Source organism: Chaetura pelagica, unplaced genomic scaffold, assembly GCF_000747805.2.
Source record: "Chaetura pelagica isolate M959 unplaced genomic scaffold, ChaPel_1.0 scaffold7, whole genome shotgun sequence".
In the NCBI taxonomy this organism is placed as follows: Eukaryota; Metazoa; Chordata; class Aves; order Apodiformes; family Apodidae; genus Chaetura; species Chaetura pelagica.
This window is the reverse complement of record NW_009953920.1, coordinates 3,930,872-3,947,953: the sequence shown is the minus strand read 5'-3', so window position 1 is coordinate 3,947,953 and position 17,082 is coordinate 3,930,872. Positions and strand designations below refer to the sequence as shown.

Sequence of the window (17,082 nt, the reverse complement as noted above, 5' to 3'; positions counted from 1 at the left end):
CCTGCTGATTTTTTAAATGTTTCCCTATATACATTTTAAAAGACAACATTTTAGGAAAAACAGCACTGTCCCTAAATGATTGATCTGCACATGCATTATTTACATTATTTACATGAATACAGTAAAATTTGCAGTTTAATTGGTGCTTTCTCCTTTGTGGAAAAGGTTCCCTTATTTTCTTTCCAAGTAGACTTAATGGCCTACCGTTTATTTGTTGTGTGTGTCCTGTACCAGTAGGTTTGAAGCAAGGCTGCTGGGACTTGCTAGGCAATTCCTAGTCAGTGAGGTCTTTACTTTTAGCAATGCATATCTAGAAAGTTACTTCTGCTGATAGTTTACAGCAAACCCAGAAGTTTGCTGGGTTTTTACAGAATCACAGAATTACCTTAGTTGGAAAAGACCTTGAAGATCGAGTCCAACCTTTAACACTGGCAAGTCCTTGACTAAACCATATCCCTAAGTACTACATCAGTAAGACTCTTAAATACCTCTGTGGGTGGTGACTTCACCACTGTCCTTGACAGCCTGTTGCTATGTTCTTCACCCTTTTGGTGAAGAAATTCTTCCTAACATCCAATCTAAACCTCCCCTGGCACAACTTGAGGCCAACCTCTTGACCAATCACTTGTAACTTCATTGAACAGACTGATCCCCACCTCTTTACATCCTCCTTTCAGGCACTTGTGGAGAATGTTGAAGTCTCCCCTTAGCCTCCTTTTCTCTAGGCTAAACAACCTCAGCTCCTTCAGCCTCTCCTCACAAGACATGCTCCAAGCCCTTCATCACTTTTGTTGCCCTTCATTGGACATGCTTTATTTGCTCAATGTCCGTTCTGTATTGAGGGGCCCAAAACTGAACACGGTACTCAAGGTGCAGCCTCAACAGTGCCAGAGCACCAGAGTGCAGAGGCAAGATCACCTCCCTGGTCCTGCTGGCCACACTACTCCTGATGCAGGCCAGGATGCTGTTGGCCTTCTTGGCCACCTGGGCACACTGCTGGCTCATGTTCAGCCAGCTCTCACTCAGCACCCCAGGTTCCTCTCTGCTGGGCAGCTCTCCAGCCACTCCTCCCCAAGGCTGTAGCACTGCTGAGGATTGTTGTGGCTGAAGTGCAGGACCTGACATTTGGTCTTGTTGAAACTCATGCAATTGGCCTTGGCCCATCAATCCAGCCTGTCCAGATCCCTCTGTTAGAGCCTCCCTACCCTCAGACAGATCAACACTTCCACCCAGCTTAGTGCCATCTGCAAATTTACTAAGGGTGCACTCAATCCCTTCATCTAGATCACTGATGAAGATGTTGAACGTGGCCCCAGCACTGAACCCTGGGGAATACCACTTGTGACTGGTCACCAGCTAGATTTAACTCCCCTCAACACAACTCTTTGGGCCTGGCCAGCCAGCCAGTTTTTGACCCAGGAGAGCGTGTGCTTTGCCACAAGCAGCCAGCTTCTCTAGGAGAGTGCTGTGAGAAACTTTGTCAAAGGCCTTGCTAAAATCAGGGCATTATCCGCAGCCTTTTTGTCACCCAATATGCAGGTTACCCTGTCATGAAAGGAGATCAGGTTTATCAGACAGGAGCTGCCTCTCATAAAACCATGCTGACTGGGCCTGATCACCTGCGTGTGCTATATAATGGAATGATCTGCTCCACCAGCTTTCCCAGCACCAAAGTCAAACAGAGAGGCCTGTAACTTCCTGGATCATCCATCCATTCTTAAATATGGAGTTGGGATTTATTACAGATGCTTATTTGCAGATATATATACACACACATTTATGTAAAATAAGTATTTGGCTCAAATTATGGTTGAACCAGAATAAAACTCTTTATACAGCTGAAAAAGAACTGCATGAAACCCAGAATATTTCCACTGTCATCAAATAGCAGCTTTGCAAGCCTGCACAGAACATTGTCAGTGGCATAGCCATCTGAGTGACTGACCAGTGACAGTAACCAGACCTGATCCCTGATGTAAGCAAGAAAGAAGAATGTTAATCATAAAGCAGAAGATCCTTGCTTTCTGATGATTAAGCTTGCCATGGTATCTGTATATGCATAGTTTGAGGGGAAAAATGAGTTCTTGCACTTAAAAATCTGCTTGCAGAATAGCACCTAAAACAGCAACTGGAAAGATCTATTGTTTGGAATTAGTCTTTCTAAACAATTTTGTTATTTGTTCTAAAACACAGAAAGGGCCTTAATACATTTTATTTATGTGAGCTACATTTTCACTAATTCTTTGTCTGAATGTGTATTCTTTTTGAAGTGTTTTCAGTTAATTGAGTGCTGTCTCTGCTCATATTTTCTGTAATTTTTCAGGATATCTTGGCACAAGTTCTACAGATACTGTTGAAATCAAAACTGCTTGTGAGTATTCTTGCTTTTTTATGACCTGCCTAACATTTAGCAAATTATGTAACGGCTATTTATTTATTTATTTGTTTCATTTTCTTGTAGGTTTTGGAAGATGAAAACGCTAATGTTGATGAGGTGGAGTTAAAACCAGATACCTTAATAAAACTGTATCTTGGTTATAAAAAGTAAGTTAAAACTTCAGCAGCATGTTTCACGTGTCTGTAATGGGTGGTATCCTCCTCTGCTTTCAAAATTTGAGTAATACTTAATACACTGAGATTGAGCTCCAGGGTCCAAATGTCAATTCAAATAGAGATCCAAGATGTACCAGCTTTAAAGGGGAGGGTTTGCTACTAGGGAAGATAGGAAAATACATCCAGGCATAGACAGACTTTATAACAAGGTCTAATTCAGGTAGCCGAAACCTTACCTATGTCCTTTTTTTTTTTTTTCCTCGATCGTTGTCTTATTTATTGCTGGTAAGAAATCGTGCTGGTTTTTACTGAGGTGCATGTCTTGTGTTCCCTTAGCAAAATACCTTATATTTTGTAAGGTTACAAGAGTGTACAGCAGCTAGCAAAAGTCAAAGTCTTAAATGTTCATCCACTAGAGACAACATGATCATCTTGTCAGAAGCACATGGGAGAAGGAACGGTTATCAGGAGTAGCCAGCATGGCTTCACCAAGGGGAGATCATGTTTGACTAATCTAATAGCCTTCTGTGATGGTGTGATTGAATGGGTAGATGCAGGGAGAGCAGTGGATGTAGTCTGCCTTGACCTTAGCAAGGCTTTTGGCACTGTCTCCCGTAACATCCTTGTGAGCAAGATCAGGAAGTGTGAGGTAGAAGAGTAGACAGTGAGATGGATTCAGAACTGGCTAAATAATAGAGCCTGGAAGGTCGTGATCAGTGGTGCAGAGTCCAGCTGGAGTCCTGTAACTGGTCCACCAGGAATCAATGTTGGGTCCAGTTCTGTTCAACATTTTTATCAGTGACCTGGATGATGGGACAGTTTGCTGATGATGCAAAACTGGGAGGATTGGCTGATTCAACTGAGGGCTGTGCAGCCATTTAGCGTGACCTGGACAGGCTGGAGAGCTGGGCAAAGAGGAACCTAATGAGGTTCAACAAGAATAAGTGTAGGGTCCTGCACCTGGGAAGGAATAACATAATTCACCAGTACAGGTTAGGAGCTGACCTGCTAGAAAGCAGCTCTGTGGAAAAGGACCTTGAAGTCCTGGTGGACAACAAGTTATCCACAGGACAGCAATGTGCCCTTGTGGCCAAGAAGGCTGGTGGTATCCTGGGGTGCATTAAGAAGAGTGTGTCCAGCAGGTTGAGGGAGGTTCTTCTCCCCCTCTACTCTGCCCTAGTGTGACCACACCTGGAGTATTGTGTCCAGTTCTGGGCACTCCAGTTCAAGAGGGACAGGGATTTACTTGAGAGAGTCCAGTGGAGACTATGAGGATGATTAAGGGACTGGAACAGCTGTCTTATGAGGAAAGGCTGAGAGACCTGGGGCTGCTTAGTCTGGAGAAGACTGAGAGGAGATCTTACTAATGTATATAAATATCTGAAGGGTGAGTGTCAAGAAGGAGAGGCCAATCTCTTTTCAGTGATGCCCTGCGATAAGAGAAAGGGCAATAGACACAAACTGAAACCCAGGAAGTTCCACCTCAGCATGAGAAAAAACTACTTTAAGGGTGACAGAGCATTGGAAGAGGCTGCTCAGAGAGGTTGTGGAGTCTCCTCTGGAAACTTTCATGACCTGTCTGGATGCATTTCTGTGTGACCTGCCCCAGTTAGTCCTGCTCTGGCAGGGGAGTTGAATGTGATGCTCTCCAGAGGTCCCTTTCAACCCCTAACATTTTATGATTCTATGAATATTAAACTGCCCTGCCCTAGAAGTCACATGTGGGCTCTCACCTCAGCACAACTGTGAGCACTGGGGAGTATGGGAAAGGCAGAATTCTGTTTTACAGAACAAACAGATTTCTCCACATTGTGGTCAGAATCCAGTCTGTAAATTGGGAAGGTGATATTTCCACGGACTTTCTTCCATTCACTGACTGGAAACTTCTCACTTAACATAGGAATGTTTCAAATACAGTGTAATTGTACAGCACTAATTTGACTTAATCCTAGGTTGTATTCAGTAAGTAAAATACACAAGCAACTGCCAAAAAGGTATTTTGGCTTTTGGTTGCAGGTTTATTTATTTATTTTTTTTAAGTTGAATGAGATTATCTAAAATTTTCAGCAGTGCCAAAGTCCCCTTTTCTGGTAAAGAAATTGTAGTGGTGTGGCTTTTATTGTGGGAGTTGGGTTTGGGGTTTTTTTGTTGTTTGATCATTTTTTAAAGAGGCTAATTATTTTTACTTCTTTCCCTTAAAGCAAAAAGTTAAGGGTAAACATCAATGTGCCAATGAAGACTGAACAGAAGCAGGAGCAAGAAACTACACACAAAAATATAGAGGAAGATAGGAAACTACTGATTCAGGTGACTTGTGTTGCAGATTACAGTTTTCCAATCCTTTAATTTTCTTTAGAAGACAGCCTGCTGTTGCAGTGCACTGTTTTGGAGCTACAGATGTATTTACCATAATGTTAAAGGTGATTGGAGTGTGTCATACAAGATGTAGAAAGGCACGTCAGGGCTCTGTTCTGCACATGTACTCTGAGGTCATGTTGATGAGTGTGTGGATTTCATGGATGCAGACACTGACCAGACCTCTCTTCTTGGTGAAGACTAGCAATACCCAGGTAGTATGAACTTCATAGAATGGTTTGGGTTGGAAGGGACCTTAAAGATCAACTAGTTCCAACTTCCCTGCATGGGCAGGGACACCTCCCACTAGACCAGGTTGCTCAAAACCCCACCCAGCCTGGCCTTGAACACTTCCAAGGAGGGGCATCCACAGCTTCTCTGAGCAACCTGTTCCAGTGTATTAAACTTAACATTGGTTTTCTATCAGTTCATTTGGAATCCACTTGAGAAGCAAAGGGGAAGGAAATACAAATGCACTTCTAAGAGAGTGTCATACTAAACTTAAATATATAAGGAAGGCTTTCTGTTATTTGAGTATTTTCATGTGGCTCTTTGTACCAGTTGGTACTGTTGTTAGGACTGACCGTAAGCAGAGCAGTTCTTAAAACCCCTGTGTCAAAACCACTTCTGATGCTAGATGAATAGAATGTAAGTTCCTAAAGTCTGTGTGACTGCTGCCATTTGTAGGCATGTTTCTCCCTGTCTGGCACTCAGGTTTGCTGTGATGGTGCTTCTGCACTAGCTTAGATGGTGGGCTAGGCTTTATCCAGAAGGACAAGTCATTTGCTCCTAAGCACACCTTTCCTATTTTGCTGTGCAGGCTGCTATTGTGAGGATCATGAAAATGAGGAAGGTTCTAAAACACCAGCAACTGCTTGGAGAAGTGCTAACACAGCTGTCCTCAAGGTTCAAGCCACGAGTTCCAGTAATTAAGGTATGTGAGAACCACATTTCTGAACTTGTATTCCAGGAGTTGAGAAGGATATATAGAGACAAAAATATATGCTTCTGACTTAAAAAGGGAAGCTAAGAGGGTGAAATGAGGGAGGACAGATTTCTGGAGTTGTAAATAAGTCAGAAATATTCTAAACAGAAATACTGTTACTTATTTTATGGTAACATGCATGTTCCGCATCATTGGCAATGGTAAACTAGTAACTTGATTGATTCCATTTTTTCACATCAGTGCCAGCTTGCAGGAGCCTCTGCTTCAGGCTTACCTTTTGGTCCTGCTCTCCTGGTGGTAGGGCTATCACTGCCTGTGCTCAATGGAACAGTTTGAATAGAACAGTTATTCTCTACTAGAATAAAAATGTTTGGAAGGTGGGTTTGTTTAGTGGTCCCACCCATGGTTTTTACATCCACAACTAAGGGGATAGGTAAGGCAAGGGAGAGGAGAGCAGTTTCATAAATTGGCACCAGAGAGAAGCACCCTGTCAAGCCACAAAGCCTGCAGCTGGTTACTGCAACCACTGTCTTCAGTGACATTCCAGTAGGCACTGCATCTTGGTTTGACTCTGCTGTCTTTCCATGAAGCTGAGGCACATGCTGTTCAGTTGTGTCTCCCATGGAATGGCATCAAATGGGTGTCATTCAGTTGAGTACATTAGTGAAGCCCTCTACCTGGACGTCGTCACAAATGGGGGAGAGTGAATTGCCATGATTTGTTCCCTTTGCTCCTTCCCATCCTCTTACTTGGCATGAAACCCAGTGGCCAAAATCATTCCAAGTTTGTAGTGACCACAAAGAGGGCTTTTCTGCCGGTGTCCCACTGCTTCTGTTTGTTTCTCCCACAGAAATGCATTGACATTCTGATTGAGAAGGAGTACTTGGAACGTGTAGATGGTGAGAAGGACACCTACAGTTACTTGGCTTAGCATTTTTATTAGCAATTACTTGACTGTGTGACACTCAGCAAATAGGTATGTGATGGAAAGAATGAAAGCGACAGAACTTCATAGCAGCCACCCTGCTGCCATTTGGACCTCCCTTTTTAATAACTGAGACCAGGACTCCCATCAGCCAGTCTCAGACTTACATCAGAACTGCTCAGGATTGATACATTTCAAGTATGTAAATATGGACACCAATGCCATTTAACCTAATTTAAGAACAGAAAGGAATCAAACCCTTCTCCTTTAAGGGTTGCATGCTACTGCATTTAAATCAATACATTGGCTAGATGATAAACAGCTGCCATCAGAGGCAGCACTTATAAATGTTGGCAGCACTTTGAGAGCAAGTCTGAATGGACCCATGTGTAATCTGCTATGAAAAACCATTTGTATAGTGTGTTTCATTTTTTAATGTGTGATAAATAAAAAAAAATTACAAGATTTCTGTACAAGTTGCATTTGGTTTTATTGTTTTAAGTTTCATGACTTATCTTTCTAAATGTAAATAAAAGGTATAATGGTTATGAAAGATAATAGAAATTTGTTTTGCTTTTCCTCCTCTTCCTTGATTTCTGGTGATTTAAGCACACTTTGTTCTATGAAAAAATTGTCACCTGTCATCAAATCTGCATATTTCTTTAAGAAAGAAAGTGCTATGAAAATGAGTTGTGATGATTTCACAAGTTATGCAGAATAGAAAATACTTAAAATATATGTGGCAATACTTGATCATTGAAATCATAGTTGGTTTTAATATCGTTCAGTGTGTGCTATAAAATGCATCACATTTGCTGCCCCTTTCTTTGACTGAAAATTGAGTGTGTTCCTCAAGATTAATTCCCATTAAATGCAACCTGTGATGGGAATGTGTTACTACACATATATTGATTGACCAGACTTCATTTGTGTTCCTCATATACATGTGAAGTGAGTATTAACTTTCTACATATTGCAAGCAAAATCCTCACAGGTCTCAGCTTTGGTATTTTGTATTTTCTATTACTGATGGTGAAAAAAACCTAACTTCTGCAGGCAAGCCCTTTTTTTCCCTTAGAACTTGTGAATTGTTTAGGGTTTTTTTTCTGGCAGGAAGAAAAGGGAGCCAGGTTTTGTGTTGATACTGTTTTTCTCTGAGGGAAACTAATTTTTTTATGGTTACACTTGTGCTCTGACCTACAAAAAATGTTTGTGTTTTAAAAAAAAAATAATTATGGAGCAGTATTAGATGTGATCCAAACTGGTTTGGAAAATGGGGGAAAAGTCTCATCCCCACTTGAAATTTTGCGTGCTTGCTGTTCCTATTCTGCAAGAACTTTAATTGAACTAAAGCCTGCCAGCATCGGTAATAGCATCTTGCTTTTCAACTTCCCAACTGCTTTTTGTAATTTAGAAGAATAGTACATTTTGTTTGTTTTTTTTAAGATGCTGTTTTGTTTTTGTGAACCCTTCTTGAGTGGGTAGTAGTAGATTGTTGTAGCAGGATGTGAGTGGTGTAGTGGCAGAGGAGCAGGCTGAATTACAGTTAGATGCGACAGCCAGAAATAACCTTCCCTGAGCTGCCTCTCAGTGCAGCCTTAACCCAGTGCTGCTGAAGGCAGGATTGCTTTGTCTACCTTGTGTGCTGTCTTGCAGAGCTCTATTTTTAAAACCCATCTGCTGGTGATCCAGCTTTGGAGACAAGCCAGTCTTTGTCCAAGCAGGGAGAAAATCAGTTTTGACTTTTTGAACTTTTTTTTTTTTTTTAAGTAAGGTGAAGAGTATAAATGCTTAGTTCTTACTTAGGACCCCATAGAGCAGGGTGGCAGTTGGCTGCTGGGCTTGAGTGTGTGCAGCTTGGGCTTCTGCTCCACAGGGCCAGTGAGTTTAGAGCCACCTCAGTGCAGAAGACAAGTGGGCATTACTGACAGGACTTCTGGAAATGAGTTTTGCAATGCTGTGTCCCTGGGCCTGCCCTCAGGCCCTCCCAACACCCCCAAAGCTGTTTTGAGTGGAGCAGATGTTCTGTCTAGCTGGGATAGAACAGAGCTCGTATGCAAACAGACAAGTAGCTGCAATTGAAACAATTTTGGCTAAAAACATTATATATGTGTTTTAAAAGAGAGTAATGGCCCCAGTAGGCAAAATAGTGATTGCTTACAGATAAGAGATACAGAATATAAATGTGTGATTACTGTTGCATTCATGCCTCAGTTTGTTGCTTCAGAGAAGCCACAGTTGAGGATTGCAGTTGATTGGAATGGCTGCTGGTTCTCTTACCAAATGATACAAATGTGTCTTCATTGCCACACTGAGTGAACAGATTCATAGCACCTGCTGGGTGGTCATTAAGCTAACAGCCAGATAGAAGCAACCCTTGTACTATGCACACATTTGTCTTGAAACTTAAAGATAACAGCTATTCTCATTTGGGTTTCTGGTTTGTTTTTTTGGAGGGAGGACCCTTTCCCCCTCCCATTCAGTGCCTCTCCTGCTACTGGCTAGACCCTGTGTTAGGACTAAGGACTGACAAGACAGAGTTCAAAAAACCCCAGAACCACAGCTGATACTCCTTCAGCTGACTGCTTGTCACAGTCTCCAAACTGCAACCATCGGTTCAGAGCATGTGAATGTAGCTTCATGCCAAGGATGCATGGAAACTGCAAGGCCACTACTGCTTCACTTAGGTGCTGGTATATGCTCAACTTCAAGTCAGCCTGACTAGTGGCTCCAGCATGGAGACAGGTGAAGACAATTTACAGAAGTAGGAGAAGCAGACACATATGGAGCTGAAAGCAAAATGCATATTGCTTCCACAACTGCCTGACACAAAATTCCAACTCATTGCCAGTAAAAATGAACAAGTTCAAGTATCCTTTATTCAAGGTTGAAAAATGTACCACACCACATTATTGCAAAAGTTCATAGGTACAAAACACTTTGCAGCTGGTGAGAAGGCAATAAAAAGTTGGGTGTGTTTTTTTTTTTAATTTGTTACTATAAATTACTGTTACAGTACTTTGCAAATACAGAATTTCAAATTGCATCATTTTTCTTTTTTTTTTTGTAAAATTGCCCACAGTACTAGAAATTCCTGAAGATAAGGCAGCTGTTTGTTTAAAAGAAGAGGTAGCTGGTGTCAAGGGATTTCCATTTCTCTTTCGATGCCCACATACTTGAGGGCATCAGCTTGGCTATATCTGAAATTAAAAAACAAAAGCAACAATAAAACCGGCTTCATTGTTCTGACAGATCAGCACAGCCCCACAGCCTCAAATATCTCAGATTTCCCAGTTTCCTCCTCAGCTGGGGCCATTATTCCTTGTGTGAATGTGCAGCTGCAGACTAATCCTGACCACTCAGGAACCTGCTTTTAGAGGCGCTTGACCAAGAGGAAAGGAAACTCTTAACATTCCACACTTTTTCCCCTTGAGTCTCACAATGCTAAAGTTCACTTCAGCTGGTGGAAGCCAGCTGCACTTCTCAAGGTAGGTGTAGTATCCTCACAAGACAGCTTAGTTTTCTTCAAGTGAGATGAGTTTAGATGAAAGTACAAACACATTCTTAGCAAGCACTTCTCTGGAATAACACCAGAATATTTCCTGCCCCTTTCTGAATGATGGGAGAGACAATCCATACTGGTGCCTAGGGAAATGTACTACAGCAAGTTTAAGATGCAGGTCTGCCTGAAAGAGTTGTTAGGTCTGTCCCCATTTGTCACTAAACTTTCTTCTCTGTACAATGTGCTACTCCAGGTTAGCAAGGTTCTTGGTAAGACTGACTTGAGCAAAGCAGCTGGTTATGGCATCTGGTTTAAAAAAAAAAATTAAATGCAAGGGAACTGCTCAGCTGGTGACACCTGAGGTGGTAAAGAGGCACACACAGTAAGTAATTAGTGATGAGCTGGGCAGAAATACTGAAAAGCTCATCCACAGCATGATAGGAAGAAATTAAAAATCCATCTACCAACCTGTAATCAAAGAACAGTTCTTCACCAGTCTGAATGGCTCTTTTAGCAAATATTCCTATTCTGTGATCACCATTAACCATCATAACTGTTTAAAAGAAATTTTAAAACTTAATGTTAGCACTAATGTTAACACAAATACTGATAAACTGTGTATTCTATCAACATCTCCTACATAACAGCAAGTAAACTTAAAACTTACCTTTTGCATAGCAGTTGGGATTTACTGAATGGTTTGCAAATCTAATTTTGTTGCCCTTGCGTGTTGCATCAACCACAAAATCTAGGGAGAGGGGAGAAAACAAAACACACAAATGATGGATAGGTCACCTACAAATAAATTTCTGCATTTAATACTAACTGTGTTTGGATTTTAGCTGGAAAAGATAACTGCTCAGCTTCCCATATGGAAAAGCTGGCACATCATTCTGCCATGGCTTTACTGTTCTGCAAGACTCAAAATACTCCTGCTGCCCGCACTGTGCTGTTTATCTCGTGCCACAGGGGCACTACCTCAGTTTCTCATTTAAAGCTTCTCTACCTTTATTCCACAAGGACAAGATCCATAAGTATGCTAAGTAAACATTGACGTAAAGCAGCTTTTTTTCCTCCTTTCAAATATATTCTGGTATTTAATACTTGACACAGTGCAATCTGTATTTTTCTTGCATCTATGTGTGGCTTTGTCTCCCACTGGCACAAAATTACCATCATAACTTACTGCTAATTTAAGTCACAGTAAAATTATTTCACACAATTCCTAGCAAGCCTTTTAAATTCTTCAGGGTACTTTACATAATGCTTGCACATAATTTTACTCCATGAAGTTCTACTTTCACTCAGCTCCTTGTATAGCTGATTCGTGGAACAGGCTCTGTTGCTAATATCTAGTTGACTAGCATATATTAAGCAAAACAAACAAACAAAAAACAAAACAACAACAAAAAAAGCAATAGCTATCAATATTAGGGAACCAAACATCGCTAGGAAAAGAAGGGCAGAAGGAAAAATTTCTCAAGGTTACCTGCTGCCTGCAGAAAAATGGGGCTGAACAAAATGGTAAGCCCACATTTTATTTATGCTGCAAGGACTGTGACTGGTACATACATACCGTTATTCAAGTTAAACAGAAAGCTGCACATGTATTTGTCATATACTTTTCCTCTTCTGTCTGCCTCATCCTGAGAAATAATCTGAAAGAAATAGTACTTGTAAGACAGACCACCTCCTCCTTTTTGTAACCATAGCAGTTTAAGGTCCAAAAACCCAGACATTCTGAAAGAAAGGTGGAGGTTTGTTCTCTGGGACTGAAAACATTCCCAAACGTTAAGTACTTTTTTTTCAGTAAGCATTCTGCACTTATCAACCAACCATGGTTTGCTTTTAGAATAAATAAGCTTTCAGAGCAGAAGGAAGTAGAAAGAATTGCTTTTCCTCTCAAAATCAAGACTGATGCAGGGTTTATTACTACAGAATACAATTTAGTGAAAGCACCTACTGAATGTTAGTAATATACTAAACGATTTTGCACAAACTTCCATGCACATCTGAACTGAAATTATGTCTATGATAAAAATAACATTCCTGCCTCTCATTGTCACAAGAACCTATGTCAAAATTTTTATGACATCTCACCAGTCTGCTCCCTCCTAGGTTTGGAGGCTCTGACAGCAGTAGCTGTAAACTCAGTCAATCACAGCCCTCTGTCTAAACACGAGGTAAGAGACCATCTCCTGGTCCCCAGCCATCACACAACTTCACCAATTAAGCTCATACATAACAAGTGCTCTCCATCCTTACTTCACCACAGTATTCAGAGATGAATTCATTTTTCTGAACAGGATCCTTGATGAAAATTCCCCAGCCTGCCACATCTGAAGGTGCCAACAACAGGTGCTATGGGAGAGAGTGGGACAAAAACAAAAACAAACAAACAAAAAAAAAAGGTTTAGACATGCCTGACTTGGATTTGTTTTTTGCTTTGGGGATTTTGTTAATGACATGTATGCTGGGACTCCAGGAGAAAAGACAAACATGGATTCTTCCAATTATCAAATGCAAGTAAAATTACAGATTGTGTATGTGAGAAAAAAAAACAAGCCTAATACATGAAGTACTTGAAAAATCAATAAAAAATTTAGTTTAACTTTGAAATGAGAGTGTTAGATAAAGATATATACACTAAGGACTTCAAACTGGAAACGTATGCAGACAGGAGCCCAGTACTGGCTCAGATTCAACTGAACCAGTTTGTGATAAGATGTTCCAGAGCAGCTATAAGCCTTTATTTATTTATTTAACAGAGCAGAATGGGCTTTAAATACAACTTTGGGGGATTGTACACAAGTTTGTGCACTAGAGTCAAGAAGTTAAGAAAAAAATAGCCAGTATCTATGTCTGAGCCAAACTTCCTTATGCTGATCTAGGGAAAGACTTATGAGGCATCTCTTTAACACAGCAGCCTACTTGCCAATTGCAAGCAAAGCCTGAATGGGGAAAAGGAGACCCCCTGCTGCCCTGTGACACAGAAAACACTGCTTGGTACATGCTGAAATGTACCAAGGGTCTCCAAACGGAGAGCAGTGATGTGGGATGTTCCTCAGGGGTCGGTACTGGAACTGGTGATGTTTAACATCTTTGTCAGCAACATGGACAGTGGAACTGAGCAAGTTTTCTGATGACACCAAGCTGTGTAGTGAGATTGACACACCGGAGGGAAGGGAGGCCATCCAGAAGGACCATGACAGGCTGGAGAGGAGGGCCCATGCCAACCTCATGAAGTTCTAGAAGGCCAAGTGGAAGGTCATGCACCTGGGTTGTGGCAATCTCAAGCACAATTACAGGTTGGGTGGAGAATGGATTGAGAACAGCCCTGAGGAAGAGGGCTTGGGGGTGTTGTTTGATGAGAAGCTCAACATGAACCAGCAATGTGCTGGCAGCCCAGAAAGCCAAGCATATCCTGGGCTGCATCCAAGGAAGTGTGGCCAGCAGGTCCAGGGAGGTGATTCTGCCCCTCTGCTCTGGTGAGACCCTGCCTGGAATACTGTGTACAGTTCTGGATCCCCCAACACAAGAAGGCCATGGAGCTCCTGGAACAAGTCCAGAGGCGGGTCATGAAGATGATCAGAGGGCTGAAGCACCTCTTCTATGAATACAGGCAGAGAGATTTGGGATTGTTCAGTCTAGAAAAGAGAAGGCTCCAGGGAGACCTCATAGCAGCCTGCCAGAGACCTGAAGGGGCTACAAGAAAGCTGGGAGGGGCTTTTTACCAGGGTGTGTAGTGAGAAGATGAGGGATAATGGCTTTAAACTGGAAGAGGGGAGATATAGGTTAGACATGAGTAAGAAATTCTTTAGTGTGAGGATGGTGAGACACTGGCACAGGTTGCCCAGAGAAGCTGTGGGTGCCCCCTCCTTGGAAGTGTTCAAGGTCAGGTTGGATGGGGCTCTGAGCAACCTGGTCTAGTGGGAGGTGTCCCTGCTGTGGCATTCAGGATGTACAGTGCTTGTCTCGAACAATCCAAGAGATAAGTGATGGACTTTGGCACTCAGGATATCTGTTGTCTGTCTTGTGGCATCTGAGAGTTGAACAACATCTGCTGATGAACTAAAGAGATGTCTCAGCAACCCACCCAACCCCCTCCTGCAAGGAGTACCTGAGAACTGGGGAGTTTAGTGTGGGACATGCTGAGACTGGAGACAAAGGAGTTCTACAGCTGGCGTTGGGAGCAGAATATCCAGTGATAACCAGGCCTTGATACGGAAACCATCGACTTTGCAGGACAAGACAAGGAGTGCCAGACTCAAGCTACTTCCTAGGACCGAAACTCCACCCAAGGAACTAATCCTTCGGTGCCAGTTGACTCAACCTCCTCCTTTGTAATGACTGATCTCATCAATTAGCCAAACAAAGACTACATAGCCCCTGGCATCATACCTGCCCCTGCTATCACAGAAAAGATCCAAAGGGTTTTTCCCTATGCAGGGAGAGAAGTGGGGGTGCAGTGGGCAAGGACTGTATAAAAATCTGGGACTCTATGGGTGCATAGAGGCACTTCTCCACCTGGAACTACTTCCCCACCGACAACATCGCTGGACCGTGGGTGGTAACTCTGCTCTCGCTTGCTGTCCTCTATCTCTCTACTTTCTCCTCTCTTTCCTGTCTCTGTTTTCCTGCCTGTCCTATCTGCTCTAGGGACTTTTGTTGTGTTATTGCAATAAAAGTTTGTTGTGTGCATGACATCTGAACTCGTTTGTGTCTTAATTTTACCATTTGGGATCACCTTTATTTATTAAAATTGCCACGTATCCGAATACCGGATCGTGACACCTACCCATGCAGCAGGTTGGAACTAGATGATCTTTAAGGTCCCTTCCAACCCAAAGCATTCTATGAGTCCATGAAACCTATAGAGTTTAACAGCAGCACATAAGCAAGATAAGTGACAGGTAACTCCCTTTTTGGTTGTGGGGGTTTGTTTTGTTTTACTGTTTGACACAACGAAGGCAAAGACATTCCATTCTTTAGCACAAAAATATAAAACACTCCTCAAAACATAGACAATAGGCAGGTAGCTGTACAGGTATCTACATACTTTTTTGGATCCTCTCTGAATGCTGCAGTTCTTGCAAGAAACATTTTTGCTATCCCAGTGGTCAGCTGCTCCACACGTTAAGCAGAGGTCAGGATCACATTCACGTACTGCCAGGTAACATGGGCACTGCTTAGTGTTGCATTGAGCTTTACAGCGACATCCAGGAAACCTGTTTTGGCCTACAAAGGAATGTATGGAAAAGAAAAAGGGCAGGCATGAAAGAAGTACACTGACAAATTAAGACAGTGCAGATTATAGCATATCAGAATATTAAAAAAAAAAAAAATCAAAGCCATTGATAATTCAGATGTACTGAAAATTTTTCCTGCCTCATTTTACTTTAGCATTTCTCGATTTTAAGTCTGGAGACTGTTTCTGACTTAATTCTATGGCTAGTTAAGGTGAAATTAAACTGAACATGTGCTCCCTTCTCTCACCATTTGACACAACTTGCTACGCCTGCAAACACCGTCTGCAGCACAGACTGCTAGTACAGAGTTAGATGCTGGGACAGCAAAAAAAATGGTAGATAGCTTTTAAATGTTTTACTTACATTCTGAGCTGCACTGACAAAACTTCTCACAGAAATTTTGAGCAATTACACAAGGGCACGAGCTATCACAAGGCTGGCGTGGATGATCACATGGCTGATAGTTGTAAACATGATTCGATGATCCATCTGAACAAAAATAGCAACATGACAAAGTTGATAGGTGCAAAGTAGTAATGTGCTGTTCCAGTCACTCTTACAAGCAGAAATTTTCTTATAGTCATTTAACTAAGAAAACCCAAAAAACCCAAACAAAAACCCCAACCAAAAAAGACAGCAAACCAGAACTGTTAAGGGTAGTTAGGTGTTGGTCACTGTTAGCTGCCTGCTTCCTAGTGCACTTCATTCTTCCCATTACTCAGCTGCTTCAAGTACTCAGAACTGAAACCTGTTTACTGTGGAAAACTGAAAAATGAAACTACAATGGTATAATTTCCTGTGTGAACATGTTCTAGAGTAACACTGATATTATACAGCAAAGTAAATGTGCTTAAATACTCAAAGTAATTTTTACTCTGGAGCAACAATCAACTCTGATAAAGACACACTGGCAATATAATACCTGGTCATTATACCACTGTGCTTTCCCAAGTCAATTTTCCAATACAGACAACACTAACATCTTATAGGCATGGAGGGACTATCAGGTACAGGGCTACAGCATTATCTATAGAGCAGCTAGGAGAATTTGGTACTATTTAAATTGCATCTGCTGTTCATACTCCTGAGCCTGTGTTGGGTTTGCACATACTCATAAAAATGCTCAAGTTGGCAATCAGTAACCAAAGAAGAGAGGCACAAACTGATCAATGTTTTATGTTGCTAGAAGTCCCTGTCACTCTCAGCAAATTTTATGATAGCTATTTTCTAAAATAATTAAAGAAAAAAACCCCACCCAATACTGCTTTTTACTGCAGCTCCTATCAGTAGTACCGTTTTACTCTGTATTTCAGTAAGAACTTACTGAAAAGATGGTAAATTCAGCCTCCTTCCCTTTTTATTGAATTATATAGAGCTCTTCAAGTTACCTAAACCAAATAGTACAACTTTTGTCCCTACAATACCTGTAATGAGGACTTTTTTTTTCTTTTTATTTCCCCTATAATCTCTAGCTTCTCATGGTATGTTTATAATGGCCTAACATTATAAAAAACCCCAAAACACACAAAAAAAAACCCCAAAACCAAAAAAG

At 41.6% G+C, this 17,082-nt stretch overlaps 2 protein-coding genes across 6 annotated transcripts in view; one reads left to right on the top strand and one right to left on the bottom strand.

Moving 5' to 3' along the window:
* CUL1 (cullin 1) overlaps window positions 1-7,343 on the top strand; it is a 35,996-nt gene extending 28,653 nt beyond the window's left edge. Inside the window, exons 17-21 of the mRNA XM_010001541.1 lie at window positions 2,324-2,371; window positions 2,462-2,544; window positions 4,755-4,860; window positions 5,729-5,842; window positions 6,705-7,343. Of these exons, the coding sequence (XP_009999843.1) occupies window positions 2,324-2,371; window positions 2,462-2,544; window positions 4,755-4,860; window positions 5,729-5,842; window positions 6,705-6,785 (432 nt within the window). The 3' untranslated portion in view covers window positions 6,786-7,343. The remainder of the gene's footprint in view (window positions 1-2,323; window positions 2,372-2,461; window positions 2,545-4,754; window positions 4,861-5,728; window positions 5,843-6,704) is intronic.
* Window positions 7,344-9,626: 2,283 nt separating this feature from the next.
* EZH2 (enhancer of zeste 2 polycomb repressive complex 2 subunit) overlaps window positions 9,627-17,082 on the bottom strand; it is a 30,960-nt gene continuing 23,504 nt past the window's right edge. For 4 of the 5 annotated variants that reach the window (XM_010001536.1, XM_010001537.1, XM_010001539.1 and 1 more), the window contains 7 exons: window positions 15,894-16,019; window positions 15,341-15,519; window positions 12,547-12,642; window positions 11,858-11,939; window positions 10,949-11,029; window positions 10,750-10,834; window positions 9,627-9,979 (listed from right to left, as the gene is read on the bottom strand). In XM_010001536.1, the coding sequence (XP_009999838.1) occupies window positions 9,919-9,979; window positions 10,750-10,834; window positions 10,949-11,029; window positions 11,858-11,939; window positions 12,547-12,642; window positions 15,341-15,519; window positions 15,894-16,019 (710 nt within the window). In that variant the 3' untranslated portion in view covers window positions 9,627-9,918. The remainder of the gene's footprint in view (window positions 9,980-10,749; window positions 10,835-10,948; window positions 11,030-11,857; window positions 11,940-12,546; window positions 12,643-15,340; window positions 15,520-15,893; window positions 16,020-17,082) is intronic. The other variant, XM_010001540.1, reaches the window with a different exon arrangement.